The sequence below is a fragment of the Sinocyclocheilus rhinocerous genome, unplaced genomic scaffold, assembly GCF_001515625.1.
Source record: "Sinocyclocheilus rhinocerous isolate Xijiao unplaced genomic scaffold, SAMN03320098_v1.1 scaffold203, whole genome shotgun sequence".
Lineage (NCBI taxonomy): Eukaryota > Metazoa > Chordata > Actinopteri > Cypriniformes > Cyprinidae > Sinocyclocheilus > Sinocyclocheilus rhinocerous.
The window spans coordinates 402,702-426,674 of record NW_015644353.1 but is presented as its reverse complement, the minus strand read 5'-3'; the positions used below and the strand labels follow the sequence as shown (position 1 = coordinate 426,674).

General features: G+C 39.7%; 1 protein-coding gene across 1 annotated transcript; it reads left to right on the top strand.

Annotated features, from left to right (window-relative positions):
* The first annotated feature begins 223 nt into the window (after window positions 1-223).
* LOC107758174 (methyl-CpG-binding domain protein 6-like) lies at window positions 224-23,973 on the top strand. The gene is made up of 14 exons (XM_016575848.1): window positions 224-703; window positions 1,475-1,655; window positions 2,921-3,060; window positions 3,824-3,926; window positions 4,436-4,604; window positions 5,883-6,668; window positions 7,246-8,310; window positions 10,815-11,596; window positions 13,527-13,686; window positions 17,124-17,263; window positions 20,203-20,601; window positions 21,740-21,789; window positions 21,896-21,953; window positions 23,600-23,973. The coding sequence occupies exons 3-14, from the start codon at window positions 2,945-2,947 to the stop codon at window positions 23,657-23,659; spliced, it is 3,888 nt and encodes a 1,295-aa protein (XP_016431334.1). The 5' UTR covers window positions 224-703; window positions 1,475-1,655; window positions 2,921-2,944; the 3' UTR covers window positions 23,660-23,973.

Here is a 23,973-nt window from a genome sequence, read left to right as displayed (position 1 = left end):
AAGTTATTGACATGACGGTTTCTCAAATTCGAATCGAACGTCTGAATGAAAACCCGCTTTGTAGTGACGTAACACACGACAGTTTACAGATTTATTTAACATTACACAAATAGTGTCATTCTAAAACAATCCCAGCACCTACAGAAGTCCACCTATTTATTTTCGTACTAGGGTGCGTTGTTCTCAGTGAGCAGTTCTCGCGCTCCTCCTAGTGGACGTGGAATTGTACGGAATTCCCGACCCGACAGACAGAAGCTACTGCGCATGCGCGGACGAAAACTCCATGATTTTTTTTTGGCACGGGATCCTAAGGAAAAATAGGAACTTGGAAACGGAGATCAACTAAAAGCGCCCTCACAAAGACTTAATCAGCCCCTCGCTCGCATACGCACTCAGAAAAGACGCTTAGGAGGGCGCCGAAGCGTTGAATGAAGCGATCGCACGCTCCGCGGCCGAGCAGGATTCACACGAAATTGGACAACAATGCACGGGGCGCAATAAAACCAAGCGTTATTGCTCTTTGTTTTTAAGCAGGATGGTGCGCGGGGATGTAGACGCGGGGAAGTGGCTAAAAATCACACGGCGTTCATAACAGCTCCAGCAACGGCGACATTTGCGACTCGAGTCCGTCGAGACGCTTGTTCAGTCTTCAGTCTGCGTTGTGCAGCGCGCCGAAGAAGCAGGAAACTTCGTAAACACGGAGGTACGTAGCCCGCGAGCTAAAGAAAGCTAACAGCGCGTCTACGCGACGCGACAAACTAGAACGCTTCCATTATAATGCAACGAAGACCGATTCGTTGGTTATAATCGTGGTGTTATTACGTGTCCAGTAAGCTTACAATACAAATAGGATGTTTAAGAATGGGCCAGCTAGCCGTCAATACGCGACGTTTGTTTATTCTTCGGGACGTTCGGTGTTTAAAAGCACCAGTGCGATACTCAAGTAAGTACATACCTATTTTCGTTTCGTATTCAAGTCATAGTTTTCCCGAAACTTTGCGTACTTTTATTCGTGGTGGTTTGTTTACTCTTTAGCGCGCTGCTCCAGTCATAGCCCGAGCGTTAGCCGCTTCACAATCACCCGCCTTTGTGCCTGAATAAAAACCGTTAAAATGAAATGGTTTAGGCGATGACATCATCTCGATAACTTAAATTTGAATTTTTGCGTTGGCGCGCTGAGTATTAGTTTCAACTGTCACTTTTCACTCTACTGTCAACCATATGTCAGAGTTGTAACGTTACACTGACAAAAAAGTACCGGGTTTTGGACTTGTACCCTACTAGTACTACGGTATTTAGTGCCAGAGACCATGGTACATGAATATGATGATGAAATAGTACCTTGTATATCAATATAGTCGAAATTTCTATCTTTTTTTTCCATATTTGTATTGAAAATAGTTATAAACCGTTTATATTCTTTACTCGGACTATGTCGATGTCATCTGAAATACATTTTTCTTTACATTTTCAGATTGTCAGCTTCTGGAGAGTTTCACAGGAGCATACCAGTCCATTTGAGAGGAGCGGAGAGGATTGTGTGTCAGGATAGATTTGTTGTTGTATTGTGTTGTGCTTTGTTAATGCTGCGTAAATGTCCTCCAAAGAGTGTATTTCACGATTGGTGCTGACCAAGGCTGTATAAAAATGAAAAGGTACAGTATGAAGTTGCAGAATGTCGTAACATCGTACATACTGCAGTCTTGGAGTGACAAATGCAATTATTAAATGTAAAGAATACGCATGAACCCATTGTGCATTTGAAGCCATTTTACCTAGTTAGTTGTTAACTTTTTTTTTTTTAACAAAACTGAAATGTACACACTCCACTGATTTTATGTAAATATAGTTGTCACTACATGATCTGTTCTTTATGGATGTATACTGAATCCAGAATAGTCACAGATTAAACGCTCAGAAGTGGAGTGACAACTGTATTTAGATGCAGTGTGGACATATTTTCCAACTGAAAATAGGTGTGAAGTGCGAGTCAAATCTGGTTTGAAACCGAATCTGGTTAATCAAATCTGGTTTGAAACCGAATCTGGTTAATCAAATCTGGTTTGAATCTGAATTGGGTTAATCAAAGTATGGTTGGAAACTGAATCTGGTTCATCAAATCTGGTTTTAATCTGAATTTGTTTCATCAAATATGGTTAGAAACTGAATCTGGTTTTTCAAATCTGGTTTGAATTTCAATCATGTTTGAAACTGAATTTGGTTCATCAAATATGGTTTGAAACTGAATCTGGTTCATCAAATGTAGTTAGAAACTGAATCTGGTTCATCAAATATGGTTTGAAACTGAATCCGGTTAATCAAATGTAGTTAGAAACTGAATCAGGTTCATCAAATATGGTTTGAAACTGAATCTGGTTCATCAAATGTAGTTAGAAACTGAATCTGGTTCATCAAATATGGTTTGAAACTGAATCTGGTTCATCAAATATGGTTTGAAACTGAATCTGGTTCATCAAATATGGTTTGAAACTGAATCTGGTTAATCAGATGTGGTTTGAAACTGAATCTGGTTCATCAAATATGGTTTGAAACTGAATCTGGGTCAGATGTGGTTAGAAACTGAATCTGTTTTTTCAAATCTGATTTGAATTTCAATCATGTTTGAAACAATCTGGTTTTATCAAATCTGGGTTGAATTTCAATCATGTTTGAAACTGAATCTGGTTCATCAAATCTGATTTGAAACTGAATCTGGTTAATCAAATGTAGTTAGAAACTGAATCTGGTTCGTCAGAAACTGAATCTGGAAATCTCATTTGAATCTCAGTCTTGTTTGAAACTGAAATGGTTAATCAAATCTGGTTATGAACTGAATCTTGTTCATCAGATCTAGTTAGAAACTGAATCAGGTTCATCAGATCTGGTTTCAAACTAAATTGAAAGTGGTTTGTGTCTTTAGGAGCTGGATGTGTGTGAGCAGAAAATGACGGGGGGCAGTGAGAGTGCAGCAGGAGAAAAAGATGGAGGTACGACGCTCATCGCTCAGATCCCGGTCGGCTGGCAGAGGAAGGTGGAAGACGGGGCTGTGTCTTACATCAGGTACGTCCACATTTTAGTTTGTGTCATTCATAACTGCTGTTCTGATCAAATGTGAACAGTGCGGCTATTAAAAGGTACATAAGGAACATTTTTCACTCTGGTTGCCTGGCTATGATGATTACGCACAGATGTGTGTGATTTCACCTAGGCAAACTTTCCTCACACGCATGCGAGTGAATGTCTTTAGCTTTCACACTAGGGCTTCCAGTTCTCAATATTAAAGAATAGCAGAGTCCACACCACAACTATAACGATAAAGACAAAGAGAAACGATATCGTTGGAATCACTTTCAAAACGATTTTTGTCCAGCTGATGAACGATAAAAAATTGACAGCCAATCAGAATCCATCCTGCTGTAACGAGCTCAAGAATTTAAAGCGGCAGATGAGCGTGCGCTTGGAATAAACACGATATCGTTCGCTATTGTGGACGTTCGCTAATATCGTTATTTTTATAGTTATCGTTCTTGGTGTGAACAGGGCTATACTCTCTGCTGACGTTGCTGTCAGTGCACAGCATTTCAAATGATGCAAAGAGTGTAAGAACCAGTAAACAGACACAAATGCCATTCTGTTTTAATAGTATAAGCAAAATGACGAAATCTTGAATAAAAACAATTAAGCTTGGCACCTTCTACTTGTGTTTATGTCGATTGTGTTGATGTCTGCAGAGAAAAAAAGATGGAATTTAAGAACCGTTTCGGACCAAAAATAGCTGTCAGACTTCAATCTCTACATCAATCTTTCTCTTTTTCTTCTTCAGCCCAAGTGGTACAGTCCTTCGATCTGTGGATGAGGCGAGGGTGTATCTGCGGACAGACGGCACATGTAAATGTGGTCTCGAGTGCCCGCTAGTCCCAAATAAGGTGAGATCAACATTCACGGCTTAAAACCTCATTCATGACGTTTCCAGTACAAATTTGATTGCAGATTAATTAATTAGGTTTTATAGATTGCAGCTATGTTTAGAATGAAATACTAGCGTGCATGTGGAACGCTATGATTTATGACATGATAAACTACGTTGTTGATATGTTGCATGTTTTATTTAGCCATCAGCATCCAATTATTATTTCAGAAAGCTGATTATTTTAAAGTCCCATATGATAACTACTGGTTTATTTGTTACACTGGAAATGGAAGGTCAAGTTGAGTGCACTGCATTGCAAAATGCACACGCAATGTCTTCTTTGCACTTTTTAGCAAATGTCACCCAGTTATTTAGTGCATACAAAAAAGTTTGCTTTCTGTGTATCGTATAAATATTGCATACTGCAGAAATAGTAAGAGTTGTATGGTGATATGCCATTCTAAACCATAAACTTTATTGCATGCATTAAAAAAGGTGATTAAATGTCTTTATAAATCCCTGCAGGTCTTTAATTTTGACCCTGCTGCGATGGTCCGAACTCCTGGTCATCAGTCAGGGAAAATAGAGGAAGACATGACCAAACTCTGTAACCATCGCAGGAAAGTTGATGCCATGGCGGCATTATGCCTAAGCATGCAGCCGTCCCATCTTCCCTCGCTGGCTCAAGCCACAGGTATTGCATCTTAATACACAAGTTATTCCAACACGGTTACTTTTTAGAAGAGCTGTAACATGTAGCATGCTTCTGTAAGCAGTTTGAGTATCACACTTCTCATGCTAATACTTTTTGTTTAATAATTAAGGAACACTTTACAATAAGGTTCAATTCAGTTTATTTTTTAAAGCACATTTAAATACAACACATTGTTGTTCCAAAGAGCTGTACAGAACCAAAAGACAAATAAAACCACAATACAACAGTCAAAGAAGAAAAAAAATTTTCAATTCATAAACACAGTTCATTCTTGATACTTGAACTAATGCACAACATTTTTACAGCAAGTTCATGTTAAAAGTATTGTTCTGTTAGTTTGATACCTAATGCATGAACTAATGTTAACAATTTGACCCTTAATGTAAAGTGTTACCAATTATTTTGTTGTCTATTAATGTATTGTTTAATTAATGTGCCTATATTTTCAGAATGCTGTGTATGTTAGCATTTTTTCCAGCTTTTAAACAACTTCATAGAACTCAATTGTAGGTGCTTTACTGTAAACACTTATTTTTACAAACTGAGGGACAAGTTACAACGATTGTCTGTAGTAATTGACGGCATGCCTCATATGCTCTTCATGGAGCTTAACTTTTATTGAACCCAGACCATTCCTTTAACAGCTTGTCTTAAAGTACATTGCAGTATGTGACCACTACTGTTCTCATGGAGTGAAGATTATTCTCTACATCTTGTGACCAAATATTACATATTCAAATTATTACATTTGTTTAAAGCATGCAGTCATCTTCAGTATCCAGTTCACTGTATTTTTTAGAAGTTAACTAAACTGCAACCACTAAGTTTCCCTTTAGTAAAAACATTACTATCCATATCAAATTATGATATACAGTGTCTATAAAAGTATTCGCCCCCTGGAGTTTTTCCACATTTGAATCACTAAAGAGATTTGAATTATCATGTTGAAATCTGAATATTTTTTTGTTGTTCAGTATCATAAAAGCCAACCCTTTGTGATTCAGTGTTAAAAAGTCCTAAAATAAACATTTGCATTTATGCATTTAGTAGATGCTTTTATCCAAAGCAACTCACAAAAGAGGAACCAAAGCAGTTTGTCAAAGAGCCAACAATATCTATAATTTACAATGCCATGTTTGGTAGACAACATAGATTTGGATTTTTAGGGGGTAATTGCTTTTTTATAGGCACCGTACCTGTCTTTAAGTTCAGCTTTCTTCAGTAAGATGAGTTGTGTTGTCTTAATGTTTGTTTAAGGAGGTGTTATATACTCCGTGGACGGCAGAGAGCCGAGAGGATCAAAGGTGGCTCATGGAGATGGCGTCCACTGCACTTACCCTCAGCCGAGACACAACCAACCCAAATCCAACATTGGTTTTCCTCTGTCATCTCCTCGCTCTGTTGTGCAAAACGGTTCTGTTAGCCTCGCCCCAATTTCACGGCCTCCAGAACAGGGTTCGCCTTTAAAGAAACCCCAAACGCCAGTGGGCTGCATGCCTGGTTACGCGAAACAGCAGTGGAGCCCTCATCCACCAATTCCCCAAAACATCCCCCAAAGGACAGTGCACAACCCCACTTCCCCTAACAGTGTAAAACCAAGTGTACACACTCATATACATCCTCCAGACCCCTCCAACTCCTTTTCCTTATCCCCCTCTTCATCCTTAACTCTAAGTGGTCGAGGAGCTCCGCCAAACTCCCAGGGAGCCAGTGTCAAGTCGCCTTCTCCTCTGTCACCCTCGCGTACCTTGGACACTTTCTCACCCCACCAACGCTCTCGCCACTCTTCGACATCCTCGCTCTCAGAGCACGGTGCCCAAGGGTCCGTTTTCATTCAGGGAGGCAAACCGTTGCAACCCACCATGCCGTGCTCCTCTCCCAAGCTTCCTCTTGCACCTTCCAGTCCATGTAGTCGCTTGGAGGGCATTCTGCAGCACTACAAAGACTGTAGCACGAGCTCCAGTGCTAACCAAAGCAACCATCAGATGTCACAAGCCCTGTCGTTGGTGCATCCCAACGCAGGCGACAAGAGGAACGGAGTGAGTTCTGCTCAAGCCCCAGGTCTGCTTGGCCTTCCACTAGGGCATATTCTCAACCAACAGAAGAGCCAGCAAAAGGGCCACATCAATAACTCTTTCCCAGCCAGCAACCTCCTTTCTGCGGCCGCTAAAGCCCAGCTGTGTACCTGTCTTTAAGTTCAGCTTTCTTCAGTAAGATGAGTTGTGTTGTCTTAATGTTTGTTTAAGGAGGTGTTATATACTCCGTGGACGGCAGAGAGCCGAGAGGATCAAAGGTGGCTCATGGAGATGGCGTCCACTGCACTTACCCTCAGCCGAGACACAACCAACCCAAATCCAACATTGGTTTTCCTCTGTCATCTCCTCGCTCTGTTGTGCAAAACGGTTCTGTTAGCCTCGCCCCAATTTCACGGCCTCCAGAACAGGGTTCGCCTTTAAAGAAACCCCAAACGCCAGTGGGCTGCATGCCTGGTTACGCGAAACAGCAGTGGAGCCCTCATCCACCAATTCCCCAAAACATCCCCCAAAGGACAGTGCACAACCCCACTTCCCCTCCAACGCAGGCGACAAGAGGAACGGAGTGAGTTCTGCTCAAGCCGCAGTTCTGCTTGGCCTTCCACTAGGGCATATTCTCAACCAACAGAAGAGCCAGCAAAAGGGCCACATCAATAACTCTTTCCCAGCCAGCAACCTCCTTTCTGCGGCCGCTAAAGCCCAGCTGGCCAACCAGAAAACCCAGCTCAATGCAGCCGATGCATTGACCGAACTCCCTTTTACGGGCTTGGACAAGGAGCAGCAGTCAAAGGTATTGATTAGCACTTTAAACAGTAGCTTCCACCCCACTTCCGCCAGAGCACAGTCCCTGACCGCCCTTTTGCTTCCGCACTCCCCTTCCCTTTCCCCGGCTTCCCCTGCTGTCATGGAGAAAAGCTTAAGGCGCAAACGGCAGAGGCGCTCGCCCACCGTTTTGAGCATGCGCAAAGACTCGCGGTTAGGTCTGACCGCAGGAGATCTCTCCTGGCCGCCTCTGCTCATCTCCCCATGCCTTTCGCCACCTTCTCCTCCTGTACCTCATTTAGACAACCACCGGCTGCCCGTCGCTCCTCTGAATGCCTCCAGGTTGCAGGATTCGGAGGAAGGCAGGAAGCCAGGACTTGCTAATTCCCTACCATCTCCATCCCAGCCCCTTTCCGCCCTGCTTCAGCTTCTTAGCATGCAAAGCACAACCCAGCAATCCGGCGTTGCCACTGCCATGCCTGGCAACAGGCACACAAACACATTGCCCTCTTCACCCAGACCCATCACTCCACAGACGCCCCAATGCGACATGCAGTCCACATTACGTTTACCCAACCACACCCTGCAACCTCAACCCCAAAGCACAGTGCCCATGCCGGAACCTCCTATCCAGCGACCCCCATCCCAACCCTTTCCTTTGATGGGTGATGAGACAACCATGAACCTCAAAACAACCTCCAGCAGCTGGAGCTTGAGCCAGACGACGCCGGACCTCAACAGTTCAATTCTGAGCATGATGAACCAGATGTCCTCAACATGCTTGCCCTCATTCCAGGAGAAAGGTGGACCCAAAACAACAGAGACTTGTCTTGACCACAGTACCTACCAAATTAACCAGTCAAACCACAACCAAGCTGTGGAAAGTAAAGGTGAGACTTAGGCATGTGACGGTATCAAATTGTCATGTTGCAATAATTGCTAAAGCTTTTATTACGGTGCACAGTATTATCACGATATTGAAATAAGTTGCAAAAAAGCGTTGTCGTAATTAGGGTTGCAAAGGGGTGGAACATTTCCGGTAAATTTCCAGAAACTTTCCCAAAAAAAATCCCTGGAATATTCCAAAAAATCCTGGAAAGTTTCCAAAATTTCTGGAATGTTTCCGAAATTTACTGGAAATTTTCCACCTTTTTGCAACCCTAGTCATAATAAAGTATAACAACTTTTTTCTTATAACATAAAGAACTGAACATTTAAATACAATAAAGCAATACACAAAAGATGGAAACATGGAAACAAATGTTTCAAACAAGTTAAAGTGCAAAAGAATCAGTGTAAAGATCAATGTAAAGGCCCATTCACACCAAGGGCGATAACTATAAAGATCGTGATAAAGATATAGTTCTAAAACTAACGATAAAGTCACAGAGATCGGTTGGAATCACTTCCAGAATGATTTTTATCCAGCTGATGAACGATAAAATAATTGACACCCAGTCAGAATCAATCCTACTATCACAAGCTCGAGAATTTAAAGTGGCAGACGCGTGTGTGCTTCGAATAAACAAATGATATCATCCGCTGGTGTGGACGCTAATCTTTACAGTTATCTTTATAGTAAGTGTCTGAACGGGGCTTAACACTTTACAATAAGATCTCATTAGTTAACTTTAGTTAATGCACTAACATTAACAATGAGCTATAGCTTAATTTGTTACAGAAGTTATTATTATTTGTTGAAAATTACCTTTTAGCTCGGGTCCATTAAATAATACTGTTAGTATTTTTTATTTTACCAGCGTGTTATTAAATGTTGAAATTAACTAAGATTATTAAATGCTTTGGAAGAATTTTTAATTGGCAGTTTGATAACTAAAGAATTAACTAATGTTAACTAATGGAGCCTTAATGTAAAGTGTGACCAAACAATAAAAAAAAACATTTTCCAACCATATCTAGGGCATGTTGTAGTCCAGATTAAATTGTAGAAAAGTTAGAAAATAAATAGCTTAAGTCAAAGTTTTTAAGTATTTGGCGCTGTGATGAACACCACTACTAATACAAAAATCTGAATGGCTCATTAAATTATTTAAATACTGTTCTGAAGCAGAAAGTAGCATCTGCTTTGTTTACTGGGGGTAACGGCTGTATTTCTGCTGTTCCATCAGCGCCATCTGCTGTCAGAGAATGAATGTACATTTTCATTCAGCGCGCCCCCTTCACTCGTTCCGCCATGCGCTTCTCATCCGAGTTGGGCTTGTTTACATCAGAGTGCGCTTGTGTCTGTGATGCAGCATACATCGGTTTTGTGTATTTTAACCAATTGATGGGAAAAACATTATTAAAATGCATTCAAATAAATCTGAATAATCTGTAATAAATACACTACCAGTCAAAAGTTTTTGAACAGTAAGATTTTTAATCTCTTCTGATCATCAAGCTTGCATTTATTTGATCCCAAGTACAGCAAAAACAGTAAAATTTAGTGTATTTTAAAATGTAATTTATTCCTGTGATCAAAGCTGTATTTTCAGCATCATTACTCCAGTCTTCAGTGTCACATGATCTTCAGAAATCATTCTAATATTCTGATTTGCTGCTAAAAAAACATTTATTATTATTATTTTTGTTGAAACCAGCTGAGTAGGGTTTTTTCAGGTTACTTTGATTAATAGAAAATTCAGAAGAACAGCATTTATCTGAAATAGAAATCTTTTGTAACATTATAAATGTCTTTATCATCACTTTTGATCAATTTGAAGCATCCTTGCTAAAAAAAATAAAATAGTAATTTCTTTCCCAAAACAAACAAAAAAATATATACTGACTCCAAGCTTTTGAATGGTATAGTTTATAATTCTACACAAGCTTTTTATTTCAGATAAATGCTGATCTTTGGATCTATCTATTCATCAAAGAATCCTGAAAAACAAATTACTCAACTGTTTTAAATATTGATAATAATAAATGTTTCTTGAGCAGCAAATCAGCATATTAGAATGATTTCTGAAGGATCATGTGACACTGAAGACTGGAGTAATGATGCTGAAAATTCATCTTTGATCACAGAAATAAATTACATTTTAAATTATATTCAAATAGAAAGCAGTTTTTTTAAATAGTAAATCTATTTCACAGTATTACTGCTTTTGCTGTAATTTGGATAAAATAAATACAGGCATGGTGCGCATAAGAGAATTCTTTAAAAAACATTAAAAATCGTACTGTTCAAAAACTTTTAACTGGCAGTGTAATTAATCACGTTTTTTTTTTTTAAGTGCCCACGCTAACAATATCATGCATGTTTATTATCGTGATATATTGTAACACCGGCACATGTCTAGTGATGATCTTCTTTGCTTGTGTTTCTTGGGGCATTTTCACAGCAATAGTGGTTTGGGTGGTCCATTTGACACTTGTGTTTTCTCGGCAGGTCCTGTAGAGTCGATGGATCAGCCGGACTCGGATGCAAGATTGCTGGGTGGCTGTGAGCCGGACCACAGCCTCTCTCTTCCCAATGCCCACTCATCCGACCTTTCTAGCCCTACAGCCGACCATGCTGTTTCCTTACCGCTTGCAGAGGCTTTTCCCTTCATGTCTCAAGAACAGCTCCTCCAGCTTCTCTCCTCCAATGCCGGTCTGCCTTCCCTGTTACCGCCCTTTCTCGGCTCCCTGCCTTTAGGGGTCTGGACGAGCACCCAACCTTCGGTGCCCGGCGGTGCCCAAGCCCAGCCAACCAGTGCCATCCTAAACCAGGGCTCTCCTCTCAACATCCTAAACCAAGGCGAGCTTCCTCTCAACCTCGTGAGCCTGTTAAATCCGCCAGGTTCTGCTGCAGCTGAAGCAGGGGAGGAAGGTGGTGAAAAACCCCCTGGGCTTCAAGCCCTCCTCATGGCATCGTTGCTGCTCGGCCAGAATCCGGCTGCCATGTTGCCACTACCAGCGCTCAACCTGGAGCTTCCTACACTGCAGCAGCTCTTCGCAGACGGAGTGTTCCTGGAGAAGACCCCCGCTCTGCTAGATTCGGTCCTGATGGGGCCGGGGCTCCTGGAGGCTCTACAAACTCTAGCAGACGGCCAGTCGCTGCTTCTTTCCGCCCCTCTCACTCCACCCCCTCATGCCTTTCTGTCGCTCAACCCCGCTCTGCTGACCGCAGCTCTCGCCCAGACCGAACCCCTACCCAACCACTCTCCATCCCCCCCGCCTCATTCTCAGGTAAACGCACCAGTTGCATGCTTCGCTGCATGTGCACATGCATGCTTCCAATTGATGCATCTGTTTACAGTGACTGGGTTTCCCAACCAGATGTTCTTCCTAGTGGTTAATGATGGAACTGCATCACATATGTGAGCCTGGAGCACAAAAGCAGTGTTAAGTCGCTGGGGTATATTTGTAGCAATAGCCAACAATACAGTGTATGGGTCAAAATGATTGATTTTTCTTTTATGCCAAAAATCATTAGGATATCAAGTAAAGATCATGTTTCATGAAGATATTTTGTAAATTTAGTACCGTAAATATATAAAAAATTCATTTTTGATTAGTAATATGCATTGCTAAGAACTTCATTTGGACAACTTTAAAGGTGATTTTCTTAATATTTAGATTTTTTTGCACCCTCAGATTCCAGATTTTAGTTGTATCTCAGCCAAATATTGTCCTATCCTAACAAACCATACATCAATGGAAAGCTTATGTATTCGGCTTTCAGATTGTATAAATTGTCAATTTCAAAAAATTGGTTTTGTAGTCCATGGTCACATTTGTGCATGTTTTATACTAGAGTGTGAATTTCATAAAAGCTATAAAAATAAATGTCTGGGTTGGGGTTAATCTCAAAATCAAAAGGATTGGACATTATATTCTTCTAACGGTGGCATTATTTTCATGACAGTTATGCGCATTTAAACTCCCAATCTCCATATTTTTAGCCACCTGCTATAATGCATTTACTGTAATGCCAAACAAATAATGAAATACTATTTAAATTGTAATTTCCAAGTCCTTGTGTCTGGCGCATGCATTTTTTTTTTTTTTTTTTTGCATTTCATTGAGAATTTATTTTGAAAATGTGGTTAATTGTCATGAAATTAATGTCACATTGCAAAAAATCTTAATGCTAAAGGGATAGTTCACCCAAAAATTTAAATTATCACCATTTACTCACCATTATGTTACCATTTTAGTTACTTGGGCTTTCAATTGAGACACAGGTTAAAAGAAATCTTAATTTGTGTTTTGAAAATAAACAAGTCTTATGGACTTGGAATGACGAGGGTGAACAAATGACAGAATTTTTGTTTTTGGGTGAACTAAGTTTTTAATAAAATTAGGCTTTATTTTATGTATGTGATGTGAAATATGGGGACATTTCTACACTCAAAATGTCCATGCAGAATTGCCTGAGCTAAATTACAGAGGTCAAATATCAGGGAAATTCACCTGACAAAGGTTGGGAGTCCTTGTATTAGGCGTTGTTGTTCATTTGCCAGTGGAACATTGTTTTGATAAGTACGTCCATCTTGTGCAATACATATGTGGATCTGTGTGGCTGTAGGGGACTCTGTCCAGCCCAGCTCTAGTTTCTACCTCGGTGTCCTTTTTTTTTTTTTTTTTTTTTTTTTTTTTTTGCATTTCATTGAGAATTTATTTTGAAAATGTGGTTAATTGTCATGAAATTAATGTCACATTGCAAAAAATCTTAATGCTAAAGGGATAGTTCACCCAAAAATTTAAATTATCACCATTTACTCACCATTATGTTACCATTTTAGTTACTTGGGCTTTCAATTGAGACACAGGTTAAAAGAAATCTTAATTTGTGTTTTGAAAATAAACAAGTCTTATGGACTTGGAATGACGAGGGTGAACAAATGACAGAATTTTTGTTTTTGGGTGAACTAAGTTTTTAATAAAATTAGGCTTTATTTTATGTATGTGATGTGAAATATGGGGACATTTCTACACTCAAAATGTCCATGCAGAATTGCCTGAGCTAAATTACAGAGGTCAAATATCAGGGAAATTCACCTGACAAAGGTTGGGAGTCCTTGTATTAGGCGTTGTTGTTCATTTGCCAGTGGAACATTGTTTTGATAAGTACGTCCATCTTGTGCAATACATATGTGGATCTGTGTGGCTGTAGGGGACTCTGTCCAGCCCAGCTCTAGTTTCTACCTCGGTGTCCTGCGGCCCTCTGGTGTCCAGCACGGGGCCCGAAGTGTGTGACCCTCTGGCCGAGCAGGACAAGAACAACACCCAGACACCTCAATTCCTGCCGCCTCTGCTCACCCACGGGGTTCTTGGTAAGTGGATCAGTGTAAAATGCATCTGAAAATGACCATTTTAAATGTGCCTTGCTTTGGAATAACGGTGTTATAATAATACAAATATATAGTATGTGATTACACTCAGTTCTTCTTTCAGTTAGTGTGACTTTACGGTAATTTTAATAGGGCTGGGACAATAAATCGATGCATCGCGAATAAGGCTGTGCGATTTGGGGGAAAATATCAAATTGCGATTTTTTTTTGACAGATATTGCGATTTGATTTGCGATTTTACATTTGCAAAGTCAAGCTTCAGCTCAATATTGTCAATAATGTGCAGCACAGTATGGGTATCATTACCCTGCTGAAAAAAACTATAGAAACCATCACAAAAATTCTTATAGTTTCCATTAAACCATTACAAAATTCCTTTTTGTTTTGGGCATTATTCCAATAGGAATTACTGTTGTTCTATTGGTTGCCATCTGCCAGATTACATCCCACCAATAGAATCCATCAAATAGACACCATTATAGTTTACATTAAAACCAATACAATTGAAGCCGTGGTTTACAGTGAATTTATAACAGCTAACTCCGCTTCACGTCGTACCTAACAACGCCCCGTAGCTGTTATAAATTCACTGTAAACCACGGCTTCTTTGGGCTTATTGCTTTATTATGAAACCGTTTTTACGTAGATAATATTTTATCACCAAACCCAAATCAGTCAAGCACTAGCTGAAATTTCAATGCATCACTTCTTATGATGTCAATGTGATGCAAAACAAAGCCTCAGCAGTTTATAAACAAGCAATCACTACTAGTTTCCTTCTATGTTCTTTCTATGTCCACAACACTTAGTTTTACCGTAGAGCTGCAGTTTTGGGCTGTGGAGGGTTTATCGGCTGCGCTTGAAGTCGCTCGTCCTGCCAAGTAGCGTTACATTGGCGTTTTGCTGACTGTCTTCTGCTGGAGATTGTGAACCTGCGGTGACATTCAGCCGAATCAGCAAACTCAATCACAATGACTGCTGGGAAAATTAATCAGACTTGAGTGTTTTTTCTGCAAGTTTGGCCACAGCAGTGACAGTGTTCAGTGCAGAACTGCTGATGCACAGCGCTCGGCCGTATTTGTGACCTGCGTTTAATTTTTGTGACTGAGAAACAGTGTTTTGAGTAACATAATTGACCTATCAGTAAGCCCCGCCCCCCTTAGTTACTGTTGCTTCCTCGGACAAACAAACGGAGTTGCTCACTCTTACAATGACAGCTTTCAGTGTGAAAACCTGAAGGGCCACCATTCAAGCAGGAATTAAATATTTCATGGAGGGATATATAAAATATTTAAAAATAAATACGGTGGGTAACTCGAAGCGAGGGTTTACAGATCACAATGCAAGCGGGAGAAGTCTCATATTATGGTCGGAATTGAAAAAAGTTGAATCAAAGCATCTTATTTGTTGTTTCTATAGTAAGGCTGTTAATTTAGTATTTGGTGCGATTAATTATGGAAAAACCTGTCCGTCATCTTACATTGATGCAAGTTGTGATGAATATGATACTGTGTGATAAAGTCCATGAGAATACAGTTATGTGATCCTAAAATTCAAGATATGAGGGCAAAAACCACCCTCTTATATTTATATCATATGATATAGTTTAGCAATAACACACCAGCAAGAGTGCTGTTTTTACCTAATATCTGCACGACTGCAAATTAGTATTGATTTTATATAACACTTCAACAGACAAGAAGTTACTATTGTTACATTTTAGACACAATATTTTCAAACCGTTGTAATGAAAGCCACAGCTGAACCATTGAGCGTCTCTGATCAACACACAGTGGTGATTCTGTACTGAATGAATCAGCTGTTTGAATGAACCGAGTGAGTCAGTGATTCAGTGACTCTTCATAAAGAGCCTCCTGCTTCGTTTCTGACTGAATCAGTTTCAGAATAAGTCGTTTGAATGAATGACGGAATGATTCGCTGACTTTTACTTTCTTATTTACACTATCATTTCATTTTATAAAAAATCATATTTTAATATAAAATTTTACAGCATTATTTATGCGATTCTAATTGCAGTGTAAATGCATTTTTACTTATAACACTTCAAATGCAGCTTCTGAAAACAGTGTTAAGGCCTTAAACGTCACATATTATACACCTTTCTGGAGTTTTATTTTAGGTTTTGATGTCCTTAAGAATATAAGAATATAATGATTTTTTTTTTTTTCAAAAACCGAATGCAGTAATCTACGTAACTTTTGTTTTCTTACTGATACAACAAGTCAGCATCAAGTTAGCATCACGTTAGCATTGCATAACCATTTACAAACTATAATTTCAGATTATGCTGGCCCCATAATGTAACATAAAATGTATGAGAAGTTTACTTACGGGCTGCGGACATTACATAATGCCTGTTATATTACAGTACATAAAATTTCACTTACCACATAAACAGAGGAGAGATGACAGGACGATGGCGAATTGCAGATCCTGAGCACCTCTGACAAGCATCTCGAAAGTGAAAATGAAACTAAAATCGTGCATTCAAAAGCAGTTTCAATGCCAGGCATAATAGCGGCTCCCTGCCTGATGCCCGCAATTTAAACAGTATAATTACCCAATGATATAACTGCGAGAGAAAATATTGAAATATATATTTTCCTCTCATCTCGTATTTATTCACTTTAGGGGTTCTGTAGTACACGTCATTTTCTTTCCGAACACGGTATTGGGATGCAGCCAGATTGCGGGGGGGGGGATGGGAGGATCATGATGCAATGATGTAGTGATGTGTAATGATGTAGTTTCCTGACATCCATCGACTGAACAGCGTTTTCTCTACATGTTTCCGTGTTGTTGTTGCTCAGCAATGGCATGGACGTGATGTAGTCTGGGGGATTGGCAAAAGGAGAGTGGGACTGTGGGTGGTGCTCGGGGTGGTGACTGAAGGCGGTGACTGAGTAGTTCTGACGTCACCTTTTTACGGAAGTCACAACAGTTCGTGAACAATCACAGCTACTTTATGCAGGCTGTGTGCATTTGACTGTGGATTGACTGTTTTGAAACTTGTATGGTAGTTACATAGCCCTTAGACCTCAGTTATCATGAAAAAAGCCAGGAAATTTCAGTTTTGACAATATGGGACCTTTAAAATCTAAATCATAAAATCTTTATAAAGCTATTTTTTGTAATGTCTATTTAGTGGTTTCTCATTTAACACTGTAATTTACTTTAACTTTTTGGGGGTCATTGCTCAGCAATAATTGTTGTGTGATTAATTTGCTATTGATTTGATTAATTTATCGACACATCATAGTCTATATACAAACTATTGTGACACATAGTATTTGGTCATATTCTGACGGTCTTATTATAATTTGCTTTACCCTGTATCTTCCTTATGAATTAGCATGAGTGTTTGAGCTGCTAATGATGGTGTTTCTCTCTGTGTTCAGGTGACCTCGCAGCTCTGGGTAACATCAGCAGTCTTCACAGTTTATTAGGAGCCGGACCCCTTCTGCTGCCGCAGGGCCCGTCTCTGAGCGTCCCGCTGACACAGAACCAGACAGCGCTCAACCCGCTCACCTGCCTGCAGGTAAACTCGCACCTGAGCCACGGGCAGTTTACATAGAAATAACAGTGCTTTAAAAAAAATCAAAAATGCAATAAAAATAGTGAAATATTATTACAATTTAAAACAGCTGTTTTCTGTGTGAATACCTGTTAAACTGTAATTTATTTCTGTGATCAAAGCTGTATTTTCAGCATCATTACTCCAGTCTTCAGTGTCACATGATCTTCAGAAATCATTCTAATATGCTGATTTATTGCTTTATTATCTGCGGCGCCAGCAATGACATCACAGCCACACGCACACTCAACGTCTAAACATGTCGTTTCAAGTGCGAATGATTCTAGTTTTAATTGCATTCAGAGTAAACGACGACAGATAATGTATAATATCGTGCCAGATTAGGCTTGCACAGCCTGAGTGAGTGTGTGAGAGAGACGGCACACACAACGTAACTCAGAAATTTATAGATACATACTATGGTAGAAATAAAGATATTTACAAAATATGATTTATGGGAAAAAACGACCATTTATAAACATAGTGGGAAATGACATCTGTTTTGTTACATACAGCAACTCATTTTAAGTTAACTATTTCTTCCTCTTTCCAGTCACAGAGCACTTTATTTTGAGTTAAGTGAGATAAAATCTGTAACTTAGTCCAGATTGGGGGAATTGTAATGCTGTTGTTGTTTTTTTGCATTGAAATTTGCATAGAGTTTTGTTTGTATATGCTGTCAATTATAGTTCTTATCTATAATTGACAAAAATCGGTATCGGCCAAGAAAATTGCAATCGGTGCATCTCTATTATAAATGTCTTTACTGTCACTTTTGATCGATTTAATGCAGCCTTGATGAATGAAAGTACTAGTTTCTTTAAAAAAAATTGCTGACCAAACTTTTGAACAATAGTGTAAATATTATATTAATTATAATTAATAATGTCTTGTATATTAAATTATATTATATTAATTTTCCCAATATTTGTGCTTCATTTTAACTTCATCAAACTTAATGACGCGCATTCTGGGATTCTTTTTTAAAACTTAATTGAAGAGTTCATGTGTGCTGCTCATAAAAAATAATTTTATTCTTATAAAGATATTCGTATGTTGACCCCAGTTTATATTTAAAGTTCGAAAAAGAACATTTGAAGATATTCTTTCTTAAAAAGAAAAAAAACTTACTGACCTCGTTTGCCAAATATTATATTAACTATAGTAAATATTAATTATAATGAATAATGTCATTAAAAAATTACAAAATAAAATATAATTATTATATTGTATTAACTTATTACAAGTTCAAAATATTTTTTTCTTATCAAAAATATTTTTACTGAGCCCAAACATTTGTAAAATATTATATTAAATATAGTAAATAAAAAAAAATATACAAATCTTATTTGAACTTCTTTATAAAGCCATTCTCGGCCAACATCATGAGGTGCATCTTGGGATGTTTTTTTTAAAACACTTGAAGATTTCACATATGTGCTGCACATTTGATGCATTTCCTTCACCGTTGCTCCATAAAAAATTTATAATATTTGATCCATTATTTACATTGTCATTTAGCAGATGCTTTTATCCAAAGCGACCTACAAACGAGAACAATGGAAGCAATCAAAATCAACAAAAGAGCAATGATACGCAAGTGCTATAACAAGTCTCAGTTAGCTTAACACAGTACACATTGCATGTCTTTTTTTATTATATAATAAATAATGAGAAAGCAGATAGAATAGAGCAAGCTAGTGTTAGAGGCCTCATTCTTGAAGCAGTTTTGCCTGAATGATGATTAGATTCACTGCTTTGGATCGCTGCATTTAAACTGAGAAAGCACATAGGTGTGTGATAGAGTAAACAGTAATAGCACCAGCAGCGGCAGCCTCCCCCGGGTCCTAATGCCCGCTCAGTAAGGAGTTTTAATTCTGTAGGGGGCGCTGTTGGCCTACTTCTAATAAAATGAAAGTTAAGTACACAAATGATATTTAGACTGCTTCTGATTAAATAAAGCAGTAATTGATGCCATAAAATCATGCGTATGTTTTGATTTAAAGGTCAGATGCTATAGCTTACATGAACAAAAAAAAAAAATCACAAACATGACACTTAAATTAAATAATTTTATATATACTGATTTTATCAATTAATGTGTATATGTTATATTTTTTAAACAAATTATGAGCTCTAAAAGATTTTCAGAATTTTTACAACTCTTTTGCTTTAACATTTACAAATGTTAAATCATTAAATAAAATGTTAAGGTTGCCACTGCATCTTTCTGAAAAAAAAAATGCAGTGATTAATATAGTTTATTTATAGTTATTTTCAAATCTTCAGTGTACTGTCATTATAAAAGTACTTTATTATTGTTTATTTAATTCTAACAAATAAGTTATTGATAAAAACTAACCAAAATTACAAATAATTATATATCGGCTATCGGCCAAAATGAGTTGAAAATTATCGGGATATCAGCAAAAATCCAATATCGTGCATCCCTACCGAAAACCAATCACAAAGAGAACTTTTTCTATTTAAAAACATGAGATGCAGTGGGATAGAGAAAAAAAAAAGCCATAAATTCTCGAGAATTCTCTGTTTTTAAAAGTTGAACTTGCATTAATTTCACATGGCTTTCTAAACATGCGGCTCTCTTGTGCGAGACGCGAGTGCAACGCTGATAGATGTCCCTCTAGAAAATGCGATAAATATGCGTTCTGTGTGAACCGCATCTTCTCCGCATTCATGTTCTCTTTTTCCGCAATATTTTGAATGAACAACGGAGCAGCACCATCTAGTGGCTTCAACCGGATAGGCTAATAAAGCATTAAAATGCAACGACACTTACATTGTCATCGCATCTTGTGTCTACTGATAAGGCTGCCTGACGCACACCTAAAACCAAAGTTTTTGCATTCGAATGTGGATTTTTATTTAAAATTTTTGTTTAGAATTTTTTTTCGACTGGCCTAATCTACACCTCCTTCCCGCAGGTGAACGAGCGCGATTCGTACCCGGAGTTGCCTCCGCCCCTCAGCCCACGCCGCGCCTTCTCCGTCCACAATCCGGACCTGACCCGCCTCGGCTTGGACACGGCCCAGTCTCCGGCCCGAGGGACGCCCAAACCCAGCGAGGACCCGTCGACGCCGCCGCCCTGCGACGCCCCGCTGGAGGAGGCCAAGACCGACGGCTCGGCCACAGTGTGCGTCTACAGCAACGGGATCGGCTCCGGAGCGGAGGGGCGAGGAGGCGAGGAGGAGGAGGATGGACGAAGGCCGCAGGGATATTTGAGTCCGGGTGAGCGGCTCCGCGAGGCAGCCGAGGACATCAGAGACGCAGAGCAAGTCCGGGTGAGTGCGCTTATCACGTGTTATTCATATGCTGTTAAGGCCCGTTCACACCAAGGACGATAACTATAACGATAATGATATAGTTCTAAAAATCGTTCTCAGTATTAAAGATTAGCAGAGTCCACACCACAACTATAACGATAAAGACAAAGAGAAACGATATCGTTGGAATCATTTTCAAAACGATTTTTGTCCAGCTGATGAACGATAAAAAATTGAAAGCCAATCAGAATCAATCCTGCTGTAACGAGCTCAAGAATTTAAAGCGGCAGATGAGCGTGCGCTTGGAATAAACAGACGATATCGTTCGCCGGTGTGGACGCTAATATCGTTATCTTTATAGTTGTCTTTATAGTTATCGTTCTTGGTGTGAATGGGGCTTTAGAGTATTTATTCATATTTTTTTCAAGTTTTCAATTCAACTTCTTACATTTTTATTTTTTTGACTTTTCTATTTAGCTGGAAGTTACTTTTTTCATTTTTAGCAATTTTGTTACGAGTTTATATCATTTTTATTAGTCTTTTTTATTATTATTTATATTTAGCTTTGTTATTGGTTTTAGTTACATTTTTTGTAATTTCGTTGTGTGCTTCTGTCATTTTTATAATTTTTAAAAAATATTTCTGTTTTGCTTTGTTATTTTTATTTAGGTTTTAGTAATTTTATGTGCTTTTGTCATTTCTAGTAGTTTTTTATTTCTATTTTTTCTATTTGACATGAAGTTAGTTCAGTTTTAGTAATTTTGTCATGTTCTTTTGTTATTTTTATTTTAACATTTATATTTGCCTTTTAATTCTTTTATTTCAATTTAAGTTTTAGCAATTTTGTTGTGCTTTATTTTTTTAACAATTTTATTTAGCTTTCAGTTATTTTAATTTCACTTTAAGTTTTGGTAATATTGTTTGATCAATATTGTAATCACGATTATTTAACACGATTATGTGTGGGTCATATGACCAAAACTCCCCTCTAATATAATGGCAGGGGAAACACTGAATAGCATACTAATGTCAGAAATGTTTATTTTTGCACACTGCTTCACATACCTCTTTCATTAATAGCTTTGTATACTGAGTAGTGTACTAGACTTTATTTCTCAGCATGACCCTGGCTTCTTTCTCTTCCGTCTGCACTCAGGCTGAAGACGTGCACACAGGAGCCAGAAGGGGGCGCAAGAGGAAGCAGTCGTAAGTGCATCCATCCAGAACCCGACACATTCACGCATGAAGTGCTTTGTGTTTTACTCCTCCTTCTTCTTCTTCTTCTTCTTCTTCTTCTTCTTCTTCCTGTCAGGCTGCAGAGAGGAGCGGACCTGCTGGGTGGCATCGACAGCATCATTGAGGAGCCGACGGTGAGACACACTCACTCACTCACACACACACACACACACACACACTCACACACACACACACACACACACTCTCACTCACACACACACACTCACTCAATCACTCTCTCTCTCACACACACACACACACACACACTCTCACTCACACACACACACTCACTCAATCACTCTCTCTCTCACACACACACACACACACACACTCTCACTCACACACACACACTCACTCAATCACTCTCTCTCTCACACACACACACACACACACACTCTCACTCACACACACACACTCACTCAATCACTCTCTCTCTCACACACACACACACACACACACTCTCACTCACACACACACACTCACTCAATCACTCTCTCTCTCACACACACACACACACACACACTCTCACTCACACACACACACTCACTCAATCACTCTCTCTCTCACACACACACACACACACACACTCTCACTCACACACACACACTCACTCAATCACTCTCTCTCTCACACACACACACACACACACACTCTCACTCACACACACACACTCACTCAATCACTCTCTCTCTCACACACACACACACACACACACTCTCACTCACACACACACACTCACTCAATCACTCTCTCTCTCACACACACACACACACACACACTCTCACTCACACACACACACTCACTCAATCACTCTCTCTCTCACACACACACACACACACACACTCTCACTCACACACACACACTCACTCAATCACTCTCTCTCTCACACACACACACACACACACACTCTCACTCACACACACACACTCACTCAATCACTCTCTCTCTCACACACACACACACACACACACTCTCACTCACACACACACACTCACTCAATCACTCTCTCTCTCACACACACACACACACACACACTCTCACTCACACACACACACTCACTCAATCACTCTCTCTCTCACACACACACACACACACACACTCTCACTCACACACACACACTCACTCAATCACTCTCTCTCTCACACACACACACACACACACACTCTCACTCACACACACACACTCACTCAATCACTCTCTCTCTCACACACACACACACACACACACTCTCACTCACACACACACACTCACTCAATCACTCTCTCTCTCACACACACACACACACACACACTCTCACTCACACACACACACTCACTCAATCACTCTCTCTCTCACACACACACACACACACACACTCTCACTCACACACACACACTCACTCAATCACTCTCTCTCTCACACACACACACACACACACACTCTCACTCACACACACACACTCACTCAATCACTCTCTCTCTCACACACACACACACACACACACTCTCACTCACACACACACACTCACTCAATCACTCTCTCTCTCACACACACACACACACACACACTCTCACTCACACACACACACTCACTCAATCACTCTCTCTCTCACACACACACACACACACACACTCTCACTCACACACACACACTCACTCAATCACTCTCTCTCTCACACACACACACACACACACACTCTCACTCACACACACACACTCACTCAATCACTCTCTCTCTCACACACACACACACACACACACTCTGAGCTGCATTACCCTGTGTCTGATGTGTTGTGATGCAGATAGCGTTGTCCAGACCCGCGCGGCCCGCCAGAGGGAAGAGACGCCGCGTCGTCCGATAGATCCCACCGTACTTTCCCGCCAACACCAGCACTGTTGCCACGGCAACACCATCTGCGCCGCACTGTGAAGAATCTCCGTGATTCGCTCCTCCTCCGTCTGTTTGTGTTCGTTCACCTTCTGTTACCACGAATGCGACTGATGTTACATTGTTACATTTTCAAACAGTTACCAGGCAACCAATGATGACTATTGTTAAATTGTTGCAGCAGTTTAGGAATAGTTATTGTTTGTTAACTCTTGCTTATTGTTTCATGACTGAGGTCCAGTGTGATTGACAGCTCTGATTAAAAGGAATAATTCAGGCAAAAATGAA

What these genes read in the sequence shown, in the direction of transcription:
- LOC107758174 (XM_016575848.1), top strand. Translation starts at nt 2,945, where the DNA reads ATGACGGGGGGCAGTGAGAGTGCAGCAGGAGAAAAAGATGGAGGTACG. An exon ending in GCCCGCTAGTCCCAAATAAG is followed by an intron (nt 3,927 to 4,435) that starts GTGAGATCAACA and finishes AAATCCCTGCAG; the next exon opens with GTCTTTAATTTTGACCCTGC. An exon ending in GCATCATTGAGGAGCCGACG is followed by an intron (nt 21,954 to 23,599) that starts GTGAGACACACT and finishes GTTGTGATGCAG; the next exon opens with ATAGCGTTGTCCAGACCCGC.